This window comes from Theobroma umbraticum, unplaced genomic scaffold (genome assembly GCF_002168275.2).
Source record: "Theobroma umbraticum cultivar Fairchild unplaced genomic scaffold, ASM216827v3 scaffold_44.0, whole genome shotgun sequence".
NCBI classification, from domain to species: Eukaryota; Viridiplantae; Streptophyta; class Magnoliopsida; order Malvales; family Malvaceae; genus Theobroma; species Theobroma umbraticum.
The window spans coordinates 3,443,882-3,459,592 of record NW_018397255.1 but is presented as its reverse complement, the minus strand read 5'-3'; the positions used below and the strand labels follow the sequence as shown (position 1 = coordinate 3,459,592).

The following is a 15,711-nucleotide window of genomic DNA, read 5'->3' as shown; positions in this document are numbered from 1 at the left end:
TTTCAGACTTTTTTTTAAAAATTATTTTTTATATTTGGTTGCCTAAATTATAGATTTATTTTACTATTCCTTTATACAAGAGGGGAAAAGTTTCAAGTTTGTCATGTTAAGCATTTCTATTTGGTCAAAAAAAACCCCTAAAACCGGCATGCTATCGATGAACCGACGTCGTTTCCTGCAAGAATTTTGAAATGGTGCCGTTAATGGAAAATCCCGCTAAAAAGGGACCATACCCCGAGTTAATTTTAAAGTCGTTAACCCTGGCCAATAAGAATTCTCCACTGGCAGGTCAATCTAACCACGGTAAAATCATCTCCATTTTGACATTTTTACGTCCTCGCCAACTATATAAAGGGCACCAGGGAGACCAAATCCTCCATCGCATTTCCGCATTGGAGAAGCAAAAAATTTCGAAAGAAAGGCGTCTTCATAAACGCCGTTCTCTTTCTCTTTCATTATCGATACCATTTTCTTTCATTTCCTTTTTCTCGGTTGATTTTCTGTTTTCTCAGAGAAAATGAGAGAGTGCATTTCGATCCACATCGGCCAGGCCGGTATTCAGGTTGGCAATGCCTGCTGGGAGCTTTACTGTCTTGAGCACGGCATTCAGGTGAATTTTCTATCTCTTTGCTGGATAATTTGTTGTGTAGATCGATAGTTTCAATTTTGAATACATTTTGGTAAAATGCTAAAGTTTTAGGGCCGGATGCACATTTTTATGTCTGATTTTCATGCTTATCTGATATAAATTGGCGATTATTGTTGATTCAGTATTGAATTTCGTTTGATTTATTCTTTTTTAGATTGATCTACGAAAATAATTATAGTTTACATCGCATTTCATGATTGGTGCTAATCTGTGAAATAATGTCCGCATCATCAACTGAATGTAAATGAAAGGTTAATTAACATGCGATTTTCAATCCATTAATCTTTACAAGTTGGATCTTAAAGTTTATTTTATCCTATTTCATTTTCAAAAGATCTAGCACTTTCCTGAAAGCAATTGTTTCAATTAGTAACAGTCTGATTATGCATTTTTGGCTTTTCTCTTCTGGCAGATTTGCTTGTTGCTTTAATTTTTAAGCCACAGTGTGACTTGGTTTTTGCTTATTGCCATGGTGTCGAATTTGGCTGATGAATTTGTCCTCTAAAACATTAGAACCAACCGCTTTAACACTTGCTATAATTGTTTTGTGGGTTTTGAAGAGCTAATCCTAACTGTACGATAATGAATTTAATGAAATAGTTTATGAGCTCGCCACTCCTTCATTGGTTGCTGGCACTATTGCTATTTTCAGCTTCTATAAAATTTCTAAAACTTATATTTTGTCTTTGTATAGCCTGATGGCCAGATGCCAAGTGATACAACCGTTGGTGGAGGAGATGATGCTTTCAACACCTTCTTTAGTGAAACTGGTTCTGGAAAGCACGTCCCTCGTGCAGTTTTTGTAGATCTTGAGCCCACTGTAATTGATGAGGTTAGGACCGGAACATACCGCCAACTCTTCCACCCTGAACAGCTCATTAGTGGCAAGGAAGATGCAGCTAACAATTTTGCTCGTGGCCATTATACCAGTAATAATTCTTGTCCTCTTCATTTCTCTATTATTCTTACTGCTTGAAATGTTGATTGCTTAAACTGGCTTCTTTTTATCTCAGTTGGGAAAGAGATCGTTGATCTTTGCTTGGACCGCATCCGCAAGCTTGCTGACAACTGTACTGGTCTACAAGGGTTCCTTGTTTTTAATGCTGTTGGTGGGGGTACTGGTTCAGGACTTGGTTCCCTTCTGCTGGAACGTCTATCAGTGGACTATGGCAAGAAGTCCAAGCTTGGGTTCACTGTGTATCCCTCACCACAGGTTTCAACCTCTGTTGTTGAGCCCTATAACAGTGTCCTCTCTACCCATTCCCTTCTGGAACATACAGATGTTGCTGTGTTACTTGATAATGAAGCCATATATGATATATGCAGGCGCTCTCTTGACATTGAGCGTCCTACTTACACCAACCTTAACCGCCTTGTTTCTCAGGTATATTTTGTTGTCTTGTCTGTTGAATATCTACTTTTGTCTTATCAGGGAATATGGACTAATCTTCTTTCGATTGATGATTTAGGTGATATCATCACTGACTGCCTCCTTGAGGTTTGATGGTGCCTTAAATGTGGATGTGACTGAATTTCAGACCAACCTTGTGCCATACCCCAGGATTCACTTCATGCTTTCTTCTTATGCTCCTGTCATCTCAGCTGAGAAGGCCTACCATGAGCAGCTGTCTGTTGCAGAGATCACCAACAGTGCATTTGAGCCCTCATCGATGATGGCCAAGTGTGATCCTCGCCATGGCAAGTACATGGCTTGCTGCTTAATGTACAGAGGTGATGTGGTGCCTAAGGATGTCAATGCTGCTGTGGCCACCATCAAAACTAAGCGCACCATCCAATTTGTTGACTGGTGCCCAACTGGATTCAAGTGTGGCATTAACTACCAGCCTCCAACTGTAGTTCCGGGTGGTGATCTTGCTAAGGTGCAGAGAGCTGTGTGTATGATCTCCAACTCCACCAGTGTTGCAGAGGTGTTCTCTCGTATTGACCACAAGTTTGACCTCATGTATGCAAAGAGGGCATTTGTGCACTGGTATGTTGGTGAGGGCATGGAGGAAGGTGAGTTCTCTGAGGCTCGTGAGGATCTTGCTGCCTTGGAGAAGGATTACGAGGAGGTTGGTGCTGAGTCTGCTGAGGGTGAAGATGGTGATGAGGGAGATGAGTACTAAGAATTGAATGTGTGTTTCTGGTCCTTCAGTCTGCTTTTCTTGAGTGATGTCTGGTGCTGTTTTGCTTTGTTGAAGTAGCTTGACTTTGTTGCTGCACTAAAACTGTTATCAATGAAATATGCTTGTGGCTTTGTGTTCTAAGATTTGCTTATTCATATGAAATGGCATCACTTTGAACAGTACACGTATTATGGTGTTATGAAGTATAAGCCCTTAAATGGCTGTTTAATAAGTTTCAGAATAGGTTGATCGGTAGATATCTGTTCGTGTTTCCAATCGTAGTAGCTGAAATCTACTTTCTGTCTAAGTGTTTGTGTGATAATTTTGTATCATAAAAACAGAAAGGTTTGAGCTACACTTATCAGAGGGGTAAGGCTCCAATTTCAGAAAAAGTTTGAAGTCGGGCATGCAGTCCACAATAGCTGTTACTTTTCTGGATGGATTCACATTTGTCATCCAAGTATGCTGTTTCTCTGGAAAAATTTATAACATTTATTTTACAATGTCAAAAACAATTTGTAATTTTACTTGCTTGAACATTTATTGTACAAGCCAAGATTGCAAGATTAATTGTGTCTAAAGTATTTATCTTCTTTGGCTTTGATATCTCAATTTCATAACTCTCCAAAAATTTTTGATAAAATCAATGATAATAATGCATTTTAAAAACTCGATAAAATAATAATAATTCATAATTTAATAATTAGATAGTATTCATATAATCATAATATACAAATATATGTGTTAAGTTCCAAGTTTAAAAAAAATAAATACTTTTGATAAATTAATTTTTTATTAATTAATGTATAAATTAATAATTTATTAATTAAATAAAATTTCATTTAATTAATAAATTTTCATGATTTCAAAAATATTAATTTATAAAGATTTTATTGTAAATCATGAGTTTATATAAATTATATTGCTATAAAATTATATTACTTTACGTAACCATGAATCAGCCAAATTTTGACCCATTGCTATACCCTTACCAAATACTAAAAAAAAAAAAATTCTAAATCAAAGCACAACCTTCAATCGATTTATAATGTTAAACCAACTAACAAAATAAAATCATATTTAAACGGATAAATGGTTAAATAGTTTTTTGAATCTTTTTACCTACACATGATAATAAGAAAATAAAATAATAAATAAATAAGATTAATGTTGAATTTATAAATTATTTTTCGTTAGCACAATTAGCTTTTCTTTTAATCAATTCATTTTTAAATCTATTACAGACCTTGAATATCATGTGACAATTACAAAATAAACAAGCACAATTCAATAAAAAGTTTGATAATATAACCAAAAAATGCCCATAGTAACAAAAGTTTGACAATCTAATAATTGTAAGACAAAAATAGATTTGAACTATTAAATCTCAAAGCAAGAAAAATCGTATTCCTAAACTATTTTAAAAATATACTATCACTCTAAATTTTTATTACATGTCATGGGTGGTCTATACCAAAAGCTATTATGAAGTTCCCTCATTCCATAAGAATTTTCACGAGAATAGTTATTCAAGAAAGAATGGTATTTCTTGGTAGCAAGCGAGTAAAATGCGTATGAGCCATTTCTGCCGAAAAATGTTGGAAAAAAGATTTTGTTTCCCGTTCCTCTCACAGTAGCTCTTTCGGAAAATGATGCACCATGACTAACGAATAGCATGTAGTCTCCTAAACTTTTTATTGGCTGGAACATCTTCTGCTCATCATCCCACTTATAGACATGAACACTTCTTGAATCCTCTGTAATCAAAACAGCCAACAACTCATCTTCTTTTTCCAGCATAGAAGTTTGATTAGCTGCTGACTCTCGCTCAGGGAGGCGCATTTTATAAGTAGCCCAACTTTGGTCAGGTTCATTAGGATTGAATTCTATTAAACACCCTTTCCCGTCCAAACAATAGAGAACAATCTTTTGTTAGAAATGGTCTGTCGAGTTCAATGAAATATACATTCCAACTATCTTCTCCGAGTTTGTAAGTGAAGGAGGTGCCTACGTCACCCACAGATGATAATCCAACTACCAAACAATCAGGAGAAGCCGGAGAAGGGGTGAATGACATCACCGATACCATATCTTCAGTACAATCAGGAAGGTCAATGCTCTGTTTTGTGACAAGATCAAATAAAAATAATTGTCCATAACCCTTAGAAAGTGGCAACCAACCATATCCTGAGAACAAGATTGTAACATTCGATACTTCTGGATTAATTTTGATCTCATAAGCGACATTGTGCATGGGATGAAAGAATTTGCATTTCTCCATGTTATTTCCAGCCTTACGGAATGAACACAGCCATGGAGATGGAGAATCTGCATAATCAAAAGGTGAAGGAAGTATGTTTATATACCTAAATGGTGGACCGAGTCCTTTTGGTATTAGGATTATTATACTAATAATTGTTGAATTGATTTACAATGTTAAAACCAAAAAATAAGATAGGATGTTGACCTATAAAGATTGCCATGTCAGGTAACAGAACTTAAGCTCCACCAAAGTTCAATTATTTGAAAACTTCTCTTACCCATTCTTAAAAGGCAAGAAACCTAGGCAAAGAAAACAGAAAAAATCAATCAAAACCCAAACCTCAATTTGTACATACTACAATATTAAGAAGATGCTTTGCAATATGATGCAAGCCTGGAAGCTTTAATATGACGGTGGGCAAATATTTTCATAACACTAGTACATTTGTACAGCAAGATTAGTTACCAACCATGAGTTTCCAACTTCACTAATCTTCTACAGCTTTTGAGCAGTACGTGACTACATACTATGTCATAAACACCAATATAAACTTATCGCAAAGAATAAAAGTTTTATTATATGATCTGTCCAATAACACAAACATGATTACAAAGCAGGAATATGAATTCATACCAAATATAAGTAATTAATTGATCATATAAGATATAGTTAGTGATAATTTCCTGCAAGAAGATTAATACATTGTAATACCAACATCTCAGTTTTTAAGAAAATAAAAAAAAACATAATTGAATTTTAAGTCTTGATATACGATAGTATTCTGTTACTCAACTGATAAATTATTAAGAAAAAGATGAAAACAGAGATGTCGAAAACTTACTGAAAACAATAGTGGCTTTCTTGTTGTAGAAGCTCTTATGAATACTTAATGTCTTGATTTAGGGCATCTATATTTATTTACATAAATTATAGTCTCAGTACTTTTTTGGGAAAGCCTAGTTTCAGACTTTTGGTATTAGAACTATTATACTAATAATTATAATAGTAATAGATCAAATAATTAATTTGTGCCCTAGAAATTAATTCACTTATACCAGCCTAAGTCCTCTTCTTATTAGGAGTTTGAGTATATAAAATTATGTCGTTTTAATTCTGGCATAATGCCTAAAACAACTCTTAACTTATTTAAAAAATTTAAATAAATTTATTTTTTATTACACTGATAATTTTATATTCACATAATTATAACATGATACTAACATGTAGAGTAAAAATACCTCATCAGCATGTTATAATGTCACATGTATATTACATTATCATATCATATTATTATTAATTATAATATATTAACATATCACATCATCATTAATTATGATATATTAATATTTCTTATAAACATAACATGACATAAAATAACAAATAATATAAATTTATTTGATTTAAAATAAAAATATAAAAATATATTTAATTTAATATAAAAAAATTTTTGATTGAATCTAATTAAAAATTTTAAAATGTGATAGCTGTAACACGGTTAAGTGGATATTAAATCCCAATGATGCACCGTGGCGATTGAGATCTATCATTCTCCAAACGCGCTCTCTCCTTGCCAAGATAGATAGGTGGTCTATGAAACGCATCCCACCTTCCTCAAATGACGTTGCTGATTCACTTGCAAAGGAAGGTGTGCTCCGACCTGTTGATTTTCTTTGGATACTTGATAATCACCCCTGATCCTCATCTCCCTGCTTTTGCACTCCACTGGTATGTTCCTTCCTATGCCCCGACCTCTTGAAGCTGCTGTTAACTTTGTATCTCTTCTCCTTTTGCTGGTTGCTGGTCTGCTCGCTCTCTCTTTTGTTTCATCGGATAGGAATTTTTAAAGACTGTATAGGGGCCGTTAGCCGCCGTCCATTGTTAAGGCTATTATGGTGCCTGTTCTTTCTCACACTCTTGTGCAGCCTAATTTTGGGATACCTTGCTGCTGCTCTTTCTGTTTATGCAGTTCTGTACAAAGGGAGGGTATGCCCGCTTCCTGTTATCTTCTACTTTATTAATGAGATATCTTACCGCCTTTTTAAAAAAAAAAAGTTTAAGAATTAATTTAAAAATATTATGCCTTTAAGTTTCAAATTTTTATAACTCTCAATTATAGACACGGATAAATTACCAATAGAGAGACTGAAAACTGTTCCTTCGCAAACGGCTCTTCGGTTGACAGTTGGCCTGCTCAATTTTGGACATTTGGCAAAAGAATTGCACGTGTGGACAATATGATGCAAGCCTCAAAATTCTAATCTAACGGTGGGCCAATTTTTTCATATTACTGGTATGCTCTGTGCAGCAAGATTGACCACCAACGGTTCGTTTGGTACTTCACTAATCTTCTAAAGCTATATAATATGTCATAAATATCGATGTAAACATATCAGAAAGCATACAGGTTTTGTTATTGTGTGATCTCTCCTTTAACACAAAGTAGCTTCATGATTACAACCCAGGAATAGGAATTCATGCCAACACTAGTAGTTAATTGATCATGTAAGTTATAGCTAGTGATAATATCTTATTCTTGGAAGAAGAATAATTTTCCTAATTCCAATGTCTCAGTGTTTAAGAAAAGCTAAAGAACATACCAATGTATACAAGGGTTCCTTGTTTTTAACGCTGTTGGTGAAGGTACTGGTTCAGGACTTGGTTCCCTTCTGCTGGAACGTCTCTCAGTGGACTATGGCAAGAAGTCCAAGCTTGTGTTCACTGTGTATCCATCACCACAGGTTTCAACCTCTATTGTTGAGCCCTATAACAGTGTTCTCTCTAGCCATTTCCTCCTGGAACATACAGATGTTGCTGTGTTACTTGATAATGAAGCCATATATGATATATGCAGGCGCTCTCTTGACATTGAACGTCCTACTTACACCAACCTTAACCGTCTAGTTTCTCAGGTATATTTTGTTGTCATGTCTGTTGAATATCTAGCTACTTTGTCTTATCAGGGAATATGGACTAATCTTCTTTCGACTGATGACTTAGGTGATATAATCACTGACTGCCTGCTTAAGGTATGATGGTGCCTTAAATGTGGATGTGAGTGAATTTCAAACCAACCTTGTGCCATATATACCCGAGGATTCACTTCATGCTTTCTTCTGATGCTGCTGTCATCTCAGCTGAGAAGGTCTACCATGAGCAGCTCTCTGTTGCAGAGATCACCAACAGTGCATTTGAGCCCTCATCGATGATTGCCAAGTGTGATCCTCGCCATGGCAAGTACATGGCTGGCTGCTTGATGTATAGAGGTGATGTGGGGACGAGGGATGTCAATGCAGCTGTGGCCACCATCAAAACTAAGCGTACCATCCAATTTGTTGACCGGTGCTCAACTGGATTCAAGTGTGGCATTAACTACCAGCCGCCAACTGTTGTTCCAGGTGGTGATCTTGCTAAGGTGCAGAGAGCTGTGTGTATGATCTCCAACTCCACCAGTGTTGCAGAGGTGTTATCTTGTATTGACTACAAGTTTGACCTCATGTATGCAAAGAGGGCATTTGTGCACTGGTATGTTGGTGAGGGCATGGAGGAAGGTGAGTTCTCTGAAGCCCGTGAGGATCTTGCTGCCTTGGAGAAGGATTACGAGGAGGTTGGTGCTGAGTCTGCTGAGGGTGAAGATGGTGATGAGGGAGATGAGTACTAGAATTGAATGTGTTTTCTGGACCTTTAGTCTGCTTTTCTTGAGTGATGTCTGGTGTTACTATGCTTTCATAATAGTTGGACATGTATTCTAGTTATCTTACTTGAGGTGCTGCTTTGCTTTGTTGAAGTAGCTTGGCTTTGTTGCTGCACTAAAACTTTTATCAATGATATGCTTGTGGCATTGTGTTCTAAGATTCGCTTATTCATATGAAATAGCATCACTTTTAACAGCACGCGTAATATGGTATTATGAAGTATGAACCCTGATATGGTTGTTTAATAAGTTTCAGAACAGGTTGATTGGTAGATGTCAGTTTGTGTTTCCAATTTAAGTGGCTGAAATCTACATTTTGTTTAGGTGTTTGTGTGACAATTTTTTATCATTAATAGAGGAAGGTTTGAGCTACCTTTATCAGAGGGTAAGGCTCCTATTTCAAGTAGAGTTTGAAATCGGGAATGCAGGGCCACGATAGCTGTTACTTTTCTAGATGGATTCACATATTTCATGACAAGTATGCTGTTTCTGTGGCTAAGTTGATAACATTTATTTTATGAAAGTAATGCTTCTGTCGTGTTATTAGTTCTTCATATTTTTTTTTTGTGGTAGTTTAAAACGTCCATTTTGATCTTATTCTAAGCATATCTAAAGCTATTGATGGTTTCGAAATTGGATGGTTTTTTTTTTTTAATTTGACAATTGTGAGATCGACTTTACCCTCCCAAGTCCCAAGGCCCGACCGATAAGCACTAATCTGAACCCCGAATGTCCCAGGGCCTGCCTTGGAACTCCCACCGGATACCATCGCGAGCCGAAGCTTAATGCAATGGCATGTTTTAGAGTAGATGAAGGTTAATCTGTCACAGGGTTAAAACCCATTGGGCTCCGGATTTTGACAGAGGGAATGAGTGGGCCTTGAAGCGTTTCCTTCGCTCACATGGTCCGCTTTCTTTTTCTTCTCCATTTTCCGTGGCGTTTCCTCTCTTTTTTGTTTTTAGAAAACTAGTACTTTTACTAATTTTCTTCACCCTTGCGTAGAGCACACGTGCAGGTACATAATTAGAGGAGGCATTGGGAAAAGGCATCCTTGTTTGGGCTTCGGATCCTATCCAGCTAAACAAAATGCAGTTTTGACCAAAGTAAAATTTTGAGCGGGCGGTCTCCCACACAGCAAACGTTCCTTTCCATGCTCTTGCTCCCCTGCTAGGACAAATATTTCCCTCCTCCACAATGATTATAAAACAAACCTTGGTACTACAATTTTGGTTGGTTCGGGTAGAAGTTGGCTACTTGCTCTGTCCATTGTGTATATAATTTTCATGAATTAGAAGCCAGTGGCTAACAAATTAAGCAAATTGGAAATAAAAAAAAAAAAAGGCAAGACATCAGCGTCCAAAGCTGCTCACCAATGCCTTGTTGTTATGACTATCATGCCATTGTCAAGTCAATGTATGTTGCCTGTGTCCTCCCCTCATGGTTCCCATTGGCCCGCTGCAAGTGGAAGAGGAAAACTGCCACCGCTTCTTAGTTTCCAAGGCATTTTGCTGAAACCGAAGCAATTTCAAAACTTTTACTACTTGCATGAGAAAATTTGCACTTCATCGCCCACAGAAAAATATCAAGCATTTGATCTAAAAATGTTTCATTTAATACTCTACCGCACGTGCTGGGCCATTTTCTGTCGCACTCTATAAATGAATGAAGTAAACTTATTATTGATGTTTTTGTTCAATGCACTAATTTCAGTACTTTTTTGAAGCAATAGATTAAACTTAAATAGGTTTTGATAAACCTTAAAATGTGTTCACCGCTAACTAATATTTCATAAATAAATAATGATCACTTAGTCATGAAAGGAATACTATTTATGATATTGTTCTGTTTCCTTTTAATTACTATTATTGGTTGATTTGCAACAGAGACACAAGGACAAGTCTGCAGCAAGAACAAGAAACAGGGAAAAAAGCTGTAAAATATTCCTTCACATTCTCTTTGTGCTGAAGAAGACATTCGGGCTCTTTTCCTGCTCTTTTAATGGCTTTGACCCTCTCTTTCTCCCTCCCTCTCTCTCGCTCTCCTTCTTTTTAGGGTAATGTAGCATTTTACCTACAGCAGTTAACTTTCTCCACATTCATCCATAAAAGATAGGTTTTTGAGCTTCTAAAAAACTATTTAGTTAATGCCATGGAAAAGAAGAAGAAGCATCAGAAAGTTGTGACTCCTAGTCAAGAACCTGATTCAAATGACCTCTTGGTATGTGCCTCTCCTTCTCTTTTTTTTAATTTTTTTTTTGTTCTTAAAAGGGTTAGGCTTTTTTTATTTGTTCTCCCTATTTAAACATGGCGTCTCCCGCTGTATTTCAGATGATAAGAACAAAATGAAAAAATCTCAGTGTCGAATTGTTTTCCCATTGTTTTGGATGATAAGAACAAGACTAATTTTCATTTTAACATATTGGAGTGAGAACTCGTGCATATTCTCTATGCTTTTGTTGCTATTGTTTTGATTTCTAATTTTAGGCGATAGTGTTGAACAGGTCAAATTGTAATAGTTGCATAATGCTAAATGTATGTGCTAGAAAATTATGTTTTTTTTTTGTGTTTATGTTTCTATTAATTACAATGAAAATTAAATGTTATGAGCAATCACTATCTCCTCTCATCCCATTTAACGCATCCATTTCCACTTTGCAGCTGATGGATGGCTTTAATGAGATGAGTGAGGTTGTTGAGTGTGCATATTATTTTCCAATTTTAATGAGGTGAACTTAATCGTGACAGAGCAAGGAAGAACAAAATCAATCCAACGAGGCGCTTGCAGCAAAGAATACCAAAACTGGGAGCCCTTCAGAAGAAAATCTTTCTTCCTTAAATGAGCAATACCCACATATTCTTCAATGGACGTGCACCACTCAACATGCTGCAGAGCAGTCTTCCTTGAATCCAAGACCTTGTGCACCAAGCCTTGTAAGTCGTTGGCAGCAAGTAGCACCATTGCAGCCAAATACCCCTAATCATCCAATCCTGCAGGGCCAACCTACATTGCATTTAGCCCAATCGACCACACCCTTTTGGCTGCCTCAGCGACATAGTTACCATTTTCCTGCAGTAAGTGTGCCTGCCACATTTCAGTCATTCACTTCCATTCCAACAGTTGATGCTAGCTGGCAACCTTCTGCTATAACTGGAGGAACCATCTCAAGAAGCCAACAGCAAGTTCCAAATCTCTGTTACCATTTTGGTCCATACCCGGGTTTTCCAGGTAGTATATCAACTTAAGTACTTTAGTAACTAGTAAGACAAGGCAATTATTTCTGATTCATGTTTATCATCTCACGTCATACTGCATGATTGTAAATAGTGAAAAATGACTTTTTAACATCTCACCTTGATTGAAAATTGATTATCAATGAATATACGATGCTATATGATTAGTCATTGACTCGTGTATTGTTCTAATTTATGTTGCATAGTCTCTAAATTACTCTTCAAGAAGTTGCTAAATGCATGAGTTGAGTCATATATATAATGGTGGAGTTTTCATGTTAATAGGTCCTTGGGATCCCTCTTCTTGGTGTGCTCATGGTCAACAATCTCAGCCATCTTTCAACTATACTTCCCCGGGAGGTTTTGGCTACTTTTCTTCAGCACCACCAGCAATGCCTAATTGCTCAGCAACCTTTGGAGAATCCTCTCAGAGAGGAATAATCAGGCCTACAACAAAACTTTCTCAGAAGCACCAACAACTTTGGGAAGCTCAAGTAGTTGTCTTTTCTTCACCTAATCTGTTATTTTAGTTAGGTTTCCCCTCTTCTAACTATGATTATAACGCTATTTTATCTGCTTCCATTTGCAGTCAGTTGAGAATGTTCAGCTATGGAGTGTAATTGGTCAATTGCAATCAGAAATAGCTGATTACAAGAGCCGCTTAATAAAGCTTGAAGCTGAAATTTCATCTTTGAAACCATCTGTGGATGAGCCTGCTGCTCAAGTTATTCGAACTGGCTTATCTGGAGCAGCATCAAAGAGAGGGAGACCTAAGAGATCAGTTGCTTCAGTTGATGTGTCAGCTTCTCCTGATGAGTCTCATCCTCGAGCTAGAGCTAGAAAGCCTGCAGCAGGTAAAGTTCAACCTGAGGCTAGAGTTCTTGTTTTTGAGAAAGTTGCTCTGAACAAGTTGGAAGATAGACAAAAAACAGTTCAGTCCATTTCTAGTACCCAGAAAGATAATGGTGAGAAGATCCCATTCGTCATGACAAACAGCAGTGTTAACTTGGAAGTTAATGGAAGTAATTTGCCGATGCCTGCATTCAACAATCAAGTTCACCAGGGAGGTAATGGCATACAAATTTGTGGAATTGATACTAATTCCTCTTTACAAATGAAAAGTAGTGGTGATAAGGTAGGTGAGTCTAAAGCTGCCGTTTCGATTCTGTCTCAGCAACCTAAAGAAAACAACAAGGTTGCTTCAATCACACACCTGGGAGGAACAAATGTTGAAACCCTTAGTTGGCCTGTTAGTGTCCACCCTGAAGATCAGCCTCGGAGAAGTATACATAATACGATCTCCCAAAGTTTCTATGATAATGGCTGTGTAATCAGACAAGCAGGAAAACTCATCCCTAGCTGGAGTTTTGTGAATGAAGAGGATGCTTCAGATGAGCTTGAAGATGCCGTAGTAGGGTCAGCAAAGGATGAGAATGAAGAGGAAGTGGGAGATGATGTTAGCTCAGAAGCTGAAGAAATTGCTCAAACCAAAGATCAGGTTGCTTACAAGATGGATACTGCAGTAGGAACTAGCCCCAAGGATCTGCCTCAATATGATAACTGGTGATAGAAAATTGTTTGACAAGTGTAGTTGATGATGGATGGATTCTGCTCAATTGGGCTTAAACAATTGTGTTTTGTCGACATTTAAGAGGTTTGCCCAAAATTTTGGAGGATAGCAGGGTTTAACCAGGGCAAAGACCCACATCAAATGTTGTGCTATATAAGTCTTACTGATTAAATTTATCACAGATTGTCCACTTGTAATTTATCAAACAACATTTATAGCATGCCTGGCCCGAGAATAGAATAATAATTCTCTTATTCTTTTTTTTTTTTTAAAAAAAAAGAATGATTCAAGGAAAAGGGGAATAGTCATTGCCGACCTCTTTAGTAATGATAATTCTTGCTGATTTCAATAAATAAATAAATAAATAAATAAACTCCTGAAAGTTAAAAATAAGTTGAAAATGTTAATAGATAATTTTAAAAATTATCATACTAAAAAATTATAATTTTCTCATTTCTTTCTCTCTTCGCACATTTGCCTTTCTCCTTCTCTCACTAAATTTCTTCCACCACAGAGGATAGCACAGGGCAACAGCAGAGGCGGTGGGGGGCAAAATCGATATCTTCATGGCTGGATTTGGTCTTGGGTGGTGCCGATCTGGTGCTCCCCGACCAAATCGAGCCGCGAAAGCATTGAATCCAACACCTCCGTTGCATGTGGCTACAGAAGCGTTAGATCTGGTGTTCTCGATCACATCCAGCTGCGAAAATGCCAAATCTAATGCTCTCTAACCAGATTCACGCGATCGAAATTGGCACTCCACGACCAGATTCGACTGCAGACAGTGTTAATTTAGTGCTCCCTTACGCCGGTTGGCTACATCTCTCATAACTTGTCAACGAGAAAAAAGAAAATAAAAAAAAAGACAAAATTAAAATAAATTTAAATTAAAAAATTTGTAGTTTTACTTCTAAATTATAAAAAGTTAACATTTTAATTTTAAAAATTAAATTAAAATTAAAATTTTAATATTTTAAAAATAAAGAATAAATAAAATATCGATATTAATATTTTAATTATAAATTATTAATGTTTTAAAATAAAATATATAATAAATAATAATATTAAAATTTAAATAACAATTTATTACTATTTTAAGAAATTATTAAAATAATAAATATTTAATTTAAAAATTAAATATTATAATAAAAAGTATTTTATTATTTATCATTTATTTTTAATTAATCCTCAAATTAATCATATCAATCAAACATTGAAATAATTTATAATAACAATTCTTATCTTATTCTTGTCAATTAAATTATATGATAATTATTTTTACTATCCTATTCTTATTAAGCAAAAATAATTCTCTATTCCGTTCTTATCAATTAAATTTTATAATAATTATTTTTTAAAAATAATTATTTTATTCTTTTTTAAACACATCTTTTAATTTTTTTTAAATAAAAAAAAAAAGGTAAATACTGGTAAGAAATGTCCAAACGGGGCCAACTCTGCTTTCCTCTGAAAAGAAACCGAATGCTGCAATCTTTCATCACTTTCAGGACCCATATAAAGAAATCAATCTTCCATTACTTTCCAGGCCCATACAAAGAAATCAAGCGCCCTTGAGACCAGCAAAGAAAATTAAAGCCTAACAACACACGAAGAAATAAAAACCTATTGAGAATCACACACAAAAATCAAAGGCTTAGCTGCAACGTCGCCAGTGATTCTCAGATTCAGAAACTGAATTTTCGTTATAACCGTCAATGATCTTCCTCATATCAAAGACATGGAAGAATTTCAAACACATATGGCTAACTGCAGTCATGTAAATCCATCAATTCTTGACTTGCTAATACAAATAATACCCTTGTGTTCCTTATTTGGATGTGTGAAATCCAAATCGTACAAAAAATTTTCTATCAATTCTTGAATTTTTTTAAATTCCTTATTTCCATGATCCATCAATTCTTAACTTGCTAATACAAATAATGCCTTTGTGTTTATCAAATTTCTTAAAATATTCTAATGTTGTGGCGAAGGAATTAAGAATTAATCCAAGTATAGCAGCACGAGTCCTATTATTATTAGGTGTTTCTTGCACAAAAACAATGCACTTGTGAAAAAACCAATCCTATTTCAATATACAAAAACAGAAGTAATAATATCCACTAGGATTCTAGCAAATGTAATAATTTAAGGGTCCGTTTGGTATCAGGGATGAAAGCCACAT

At 35.8% G+C, this 15,711-nt stretch overlaps 2 protein-coding genes and 1 pseudogene across 5 annotated transcripts; all 3 read left to right on the top strand.

The window, feature by feature from the left end:
• Positions 1-367: 367 nt before the first annotated feature.
• On the top strand, positions 368-2,916 carry LOC110410104 (tubulin alpha-3 chain). The gene is made up of 4 exons (XM_021419699.2): positions 368-610; positions 1,344-1,578; positions 1,663-2,033; positions 2,119-2,916. The coding sequence occupies exons 1-4, from the start codon at positions 518-520 to the stop codon at positions 2,773-2,775; spliced, it is 1,356 nt and encodes a 451-aa protein (XP_021275374.1). The 5' UTR covers positions 368-517; the 3' UTR covers positions 2,776-2,916.
• Positions 2,917-6,589: 3,673 nt separating this feature from the next.
• On the top strand, positions 6,590-8,887 carry LOC110410109 (tubulin alpha-1 chain pseudogene; annotated as a pseudogene). Of its 3 annotated transcripts, none has more exons than XR_016350727.1 (3): positions 6,590-7,947; positions 8,036-8,064; positions 8,173-8,887. The product of XR_016350727.1 is annotated as a tubulin alpha-1 chain pseudogene, transcript variant X2 (transcript). The 3 variants fall into 3 exon arrangements; XR_016350728.1 differs by lacking the exon at positions 8,173-8,887 and having other exon boundaries at positions 6,590-7,776; positions 7,890-7,947; positions 8,036-8,113; XR_016350726.1 differs by lacking the exons at positions 6,590-7,947; positions 8,036-8,064 and having other exon boundaries at positions 8,113-8,887.
• A 1,824-nt stretch (positions 8,888-10,711) lies between these two features.
• LOC110409667 (uncharacterized) lies at positions 10,712-13,688 on the top strand. The gene is made up of 4 exons (XM_021419101.1): positions 10,712-10,946; positions 11,474-11,954; positions 12,245-12,453; positions 12,549-13,688. The coding sequence occupies exons 1-4, from the start codon at positions 10,878-10,880 to the stop codon at positions 13,524-13,526; spliced, it is 1,737 nt and encodes a 578-aa protein (XP_021274776.1). The 5' UTR covers positions 10,712-10,877; the 3' UTR covers positions 13,527-13,688.
• The last annotated feature ends 2,023 nt before the right edge of the window (positions 13,689-15,711 follow it).